We start from the raw sequence: 5,522 nt of genomic DNA, 5'->3' as shown, positions 1-5,522 counted from the left end.
GGCAGTACAGAAGTGGGTGGGTAAACTGTACAATACAAGGGAATAAATGGAAAATCTAATACTAGCTATTCTAGAAAAAATTCCAAAATGTAAGAATTGCTTGAAAAATTCTCATTAGCACAATAAAGAAGAGTGATTTATAGACAAGGCTGGGGATTGGTTTTTCCCCAATAGTAGCCCATCAGCTCACTGGGATCAGTGATTAAGATGGTAGTTGGAGCCTCAGAAGTTTCAGTGATGACTGCTTCACCAATTTCTGCTGATGTCTCATTGACTGTGCATCCTCAATGGCATTATATGCTCTCTGTAAAATAAAACATGTATTATGAATTTTAAATACAAATATAAGCTCATTTTGTGGAAGAGAAAGGTATGAAAGCAAGAAACTGCAGAGTAGTCTTGTTGGAACTTTCCAGGCAATTTCAGCAGCTAAGGACAGGAATACACAGTCTGTACATGAAATAAGAAAATAAGACCTTTCTTCCCTATGGAGTCCACAGGATATGATCTTAAGCTTATATATCCAAAGTCATCATTGGAAAAATTCTTGAAAGAAATAATTGGTACTGTTACTTGTAACAGACTTTTTTTTTTTCTCTTTCACGTTAGAGAAAAAGGGGGAAATATTTGAGACAATCTGTTTACCTTTGCTGTGGCGGCATCTTGCAGATAGATTTTCCGGAGATAGCCTTGCTTGGCACTGTCTTTTTTGTGGAATAGACTCTGATCCTGTTTAAAAAGAAGTAACAACAGAAAAAAAATGATTCTAGGAAAGAAAAAAGAATCATAATCTTTAATTGGATGCTTAAATGTCAATTCCATTTTCTAACCAGTTGTTGTTGTTATGTGCCGTCGAGTCGGCCCCGACTCATAGCGACCCCTCCTTGGGTTTCCGAGGCAGTATCACTACGGAAGTAGGATTGCCCAACCTTCCTTCCGAGGAGTGGCTGGTGGGTTTGAACCGCCAGCCGTCTGGTTAGCAGGCAAGTGTCTTAGCCACTATGCAACCAGTAGACTAACCAAATACATATATTCGGGTATGATAAGAAAGAAATCATTTCGATACAAGGATAATGGTTCCATATGTGAGTTGTTAGGATTTATTGGATGCACATACAACTATCTGTATAAAATAATGTCTTTCTGCAGGCTATGATAAATAGCCTACCAGAAACACCACTTGATAGATAGCTCATCACATTTGACAAACCAAAGAAGCCTTCCTTCATTTCTTTGGCTGATAGATAAAATTTTTTACATAACATAAAATAAATTGAGTCAATTCTCACCACTGATGTGAGAGAACAGAGAAAGAGAGGAAACTGTAAAATCTATACATAGTGTTTTCTAGTTTGAATACTATGTTTCATACACCAAGGCACTCTTTAAAATTTGACACCCCACAACGAGGTAATGGTGACACAGTTGTTTCTTTTATTTGTAAACTTTCATGAAAAGAAACACAAACACAAATTGAAGGATAAGAGAACACTTGCAACTCAATTCTATTTTGTGGTAAATGTTTTCTGGGTAACATTATTATGACTTAGGAAAAAAATATGTTGTTTTTGTTAGGTTCCAGTTCAGTCAGCTCCAACTCAGTGACCCTATGTAACAGAACAAAACACTGCCCGGTCCTGTGCCAGCCTCACAATCCTGCTATACCTGAGCCCACTATTGCAGCCACTGCGTCAATCACTGAGGGTCAATCTCATTGAGGGTCTTCCCCTTTTTCACTAATCCTCCACTTTACCAAGCATGATAGCCTTCTCCAGGGAATGGTCCCTTCTGACAACATGACTAAAGTGGGTGAGACGAAGTCTGGCCATTCTTGCTTCCAAGGAGCATTCTGCTGCACTTCTTCCAGGTCAGATTTGTTCATTTTTCTGGCAGTCCATGGTATTTTCAGTATTCTTCACCAACATTACACTTTAAAAGCATCAACTCTTTGATCTTCCTTATTCATTGACCAGCTTTCACACATATATGAGGCAATTAAAAATACTACTGCAAAAAGAACTAACAGATCTGTCCTGGAGGAAGTGCAGCCAGAATGCTCCTTGGAAGCAAGAATGGCCAGACTTCGTCTCACCTGTTTTGGTCATGTTGTAAGGAGGGACCATTCCCTGGAGAAGGATGTCATGCTTGGTAGGGTGGAGGGTCGACGAAAGAGGGGGAGGCCTTCAACGAGATGGATTGATATGGTGGCTGCGATGATGGGCTCGAGTATAGCAGGGATTGTGGGGCTGGTGCGGGATCGGGCAGTGTTTCGTTCTGCTGTGCATGGGGTCGCTATGAGTCGGAAACGACTGGACGGCACTTAACAACAACAACAACATGGCTTGCATTAGGTGCACCTTAGTCTTCAAATACACACACAAACACACACACATACAGTATAGAAATTACTATCTTTAGAATGATAATTTGTAATCTGATCTCAAAGGGATGCAAATAAATGTATAATATATCATATATATAATAAAAATCTGTTTCAAAGTAAAAAGGAGTCTGAGAAGTAAGCAAAAGATGGGATATGACTTTTGCTAATTACATTCTATACAATGAAAATGAAAGCTCTTCCATAGAAAATAGTGGAAGGAAAGAGATCTAAGTATTATTGCATATTTAAATGGTTATTAGCATTCTATTCTTGTGCTGTCATGTCGGCTCCAACTCACAGTGACCCTCTGTACAACGGAACGAAACACTGCAGGTCCTGCCTCATCCTCTCAATCTCTGCTCTGCTTGAGTTCATCACTACAGCCACTGTGCCATTCCAACTTGCTGTGGGTCTTCCCCTTTTTCACTGACCCTCTACTTTACCTACAATGATATGCTCCTGCAGGGACTGTTCCCTTCTGAAAACATAACCAAAGTAGGTGAGAGATTCTTGCTTCCAAGGAGCATTCCAGCTGCACTTCTTCCAGAACAGATTTCTTCGTTCTTCTGGCAGTCCACAGTATTTTCAGTACTCTTCACCAACATCACAATTCAAAGGCATCAACTCCTTCACAGTCTTCCTCTCTCATTGTCCAGCTTTTACATGCATATGAGGTGACTGAAAACACCATGGTTTGGGTTAGGTGCACCTTAGTCTTCAAAGTGACATTTTTGCTCTTCAGCACTTTAAAGAGGTCTTCTGCAGCAATCCAACATCTTATTTCTTGACTGCTGCTTCCATGGGTGTTGACTGTGAATCCAGGTAAGATGAAATCCCTGACACTTCCAATCTTTTCTCCATTTATCATGATGTTGCTGACTGATCCAGTTGTAAAGATTTTTATTTTCTTTATGTTGAGGTGGCATTCTATAAATGCCAAATATTACAAGCCACAGGCATTTTAGAAATAATATTTATTTGTACCAACTCACTGCCGTCAAGTCAGATCTGACTCACAGAGACCCCTCCTTGAGTTTCTGAGGTGGTATCACTATGGAAGTAGATAGCCCAATCTTCCTTCTTAGAAGTGGGTGGTGGGTTTGAACCGCCAGCCTTCTGGTTAGCAGTCAAATGCCTTAGGCACTATGCCACCAGAGCTCCCATTTGTACCAAAGCACTTATTAATAATCTACTAAAAGCCTACCAAAAAAGGGAATCTTTATAGAAATATCTATTATTATAACAAAAATGAATGCTCATAAAAACAAACAAACAAACAAAACTATTTACTAGTGCTTAATTCTATCAAAGGAGCTCTGGTAGCATAGTGCCTAAGGCACTTGACTGCTCACCAGAAGGCTGGCGGTTCAAACCCACCAGCCACTCCTCGGAAGGAAGGTTGGGCAATTTACTTCTGTAGTGATACTGCCTCGGAAACCCAAGGAGGGGTCACTATGAGTTGGATCCGACTCGACGGCACATAACAACAACAAATTCTACCAAAAAGGAAGTATCAGCATTCTAATTCTTTGAGTAGATATGAACCCTTCTAGATATTTCACTCTACACAATCATGGACTGTCAGAAAACAAAGAATAGTTACACAAATAAATCCACTACATCTCTCCTTACATATCAGCATATAACAGTAGTAAGAATTAGCATCTTTCAAAAATGTATGTAGTTAACTTTTAACGGAATCCACAAGCACTAGATTGTACTCATGTAACAAATTCTTGGTCTTAAAGTTGTGTTTCATATTTTCTTACCTTAACTGAAAGTGTTAGCAGATTTTCAGTGGCACTGGGAGGAAATACGAAATCTTCAAATGGACACTGCCAGTCTATAGACATATGCCCCAGGATTTCAACTTCCTTTATACACAACACTCGCCTGTTTTGCAAAAGGAAATAAAATCATACAGGTTAGTGTTAAAGACAGCTAATTATTCTCCCTAACATTTCACTCTGCTGGATGGCAGAGGTAGCATTTGCTCAGTAAACAATGTAACTTGGCTCTAAAAATATAGTATGCTTCATTTAAAAATAAATAAATAGATAACCTGATAGCTGTCAAACAAAGAGCAAATACAGCACCGAACAACTAACAAAGCAGACTTTAAAATATTCCCCTTCTGCCAATCTCGCTGAATTCAGAAAAGTGTAACTTTTTTTGGTAAAGTGACTAAAAGCTGGTAAGAAAATCATGCTCGAAACAATAAGGAATGGCTGTACTCTCTGTTGGGAAGCAATAAAGGCAGAAGCTCCTGAAAATGTTTTACCTGGAAAATAATTAATTGCTCTTTACTGTCAGTCATTTATGCCTTCCAGTCAAGAAAGAAAGTACAGGAAATGTCACAAACTTCAAATGTCAGCAAAGATTCACTTTAGGCCTACTAATAAACACCAGACTTGAACACTTTAACACTAATGTACCTGTATCACACCAGAGCAAGTGTTCCATCTTACTCAACAGCCATAAAAAAGCAAACCACATAATGCTTAAAGAGCATCCACATTGATTTCCCAGTGTTTTATTAAAATTAATTACTGAGATAACCACACTTGATTTGAAAGTTCAATTCCAGAAAGCAAAACCAAGAAAGTAGAAGGGCTGTTAATTAACTCAACAGATATCTAGGCACTGAGGAAACCTAGGACATAGGGTTTCCTCTGAGAGGCACTCATAGGCTAGAAAGGGAAAGAAACATGTAAATAAACATCTCAGCACAATTAGATAAGCCCTATAGTGTGCAGAAAATTCTTAGAGAGCACAGGAAGAGGGACTGCTTGCATTACTAAAGTAGATGACAGAAGAACTGATTCTCAAAAGGAAGGAGTTGTCTAGGTGGAAAGGGAAATGGCAGTCCAGAAAAAGGGAGGAGTGCATTGAAATATATGTTGTTGTTAGGTGCCATCAAGTCAGTGACTCACAGTGACCCCACATGCACAACTAAAGAAAACACTGCCCAGTTTTGCGCCATCTGCATAATTGCTGCTACGCTTGAGCCCACTATTGGAGCCACTGTTTGAATCCATCTCATTGAGGGTCTTTCCCTTTTTCACTGATCCTCTACTTTATTAAGCATGATATCCTTCCTCTGGGGCTGATCCCTCCTGATAACATAACCAAAGAACAA

The 5,522-nt window shown here is 39.3% G+C and overlaps 1 protein-coding gene across 1 annotated transcript in view; it reads right to left on the bottom strand.

Moving 5' to 3' along the window:
• Positions 1-202: 202 nt before the first annotated feature.
• Positions 203-5,522, bottom strand: part of VPS13C (vacuolar protein sorting 13 homolog C) — a 252,418-nt gene continuing 247,098 nt past the window's right edge. Inside the window, exons 83-85 of the mRNA XM_007958262.2 lie at positions 4,153-4,276; positions 646-729; positions 203-304 (exon numbers count right to left, since the gene is read on the bottom strand). Coding sequence (XP_007956453.1) covers positions 203-304; positions 646-729; positions 4,153-4,276 — 310 coding nt within the window. The remainder of the gene's footprint in view (positions 305-645; positions 730-4,152; positions 4,277-5,522) is intronic.

This window comes from Orycteropus afer, unplaced genomic scaffold (assembly GCF_000298275.1).
Source record: "Orycteropus afer afer isolate SDZICR_OR568_19922 unplaced genomic scaffold, OryAfe1.0 scaffold00015, whole genome shotgun sequence".
Classification (NCBI taxonomy): domain Eukaryota; kingdom Metazoa; phylum Chordata; class Mammalia; order Tubulidentata; family Orycteropodidae; genus Orycteropus; species Orycteropus afer.
Note: the sequence above shows the minus strand (reverse complement) of the source record. Positions and strands in the feature narration are given on the sequence as shown.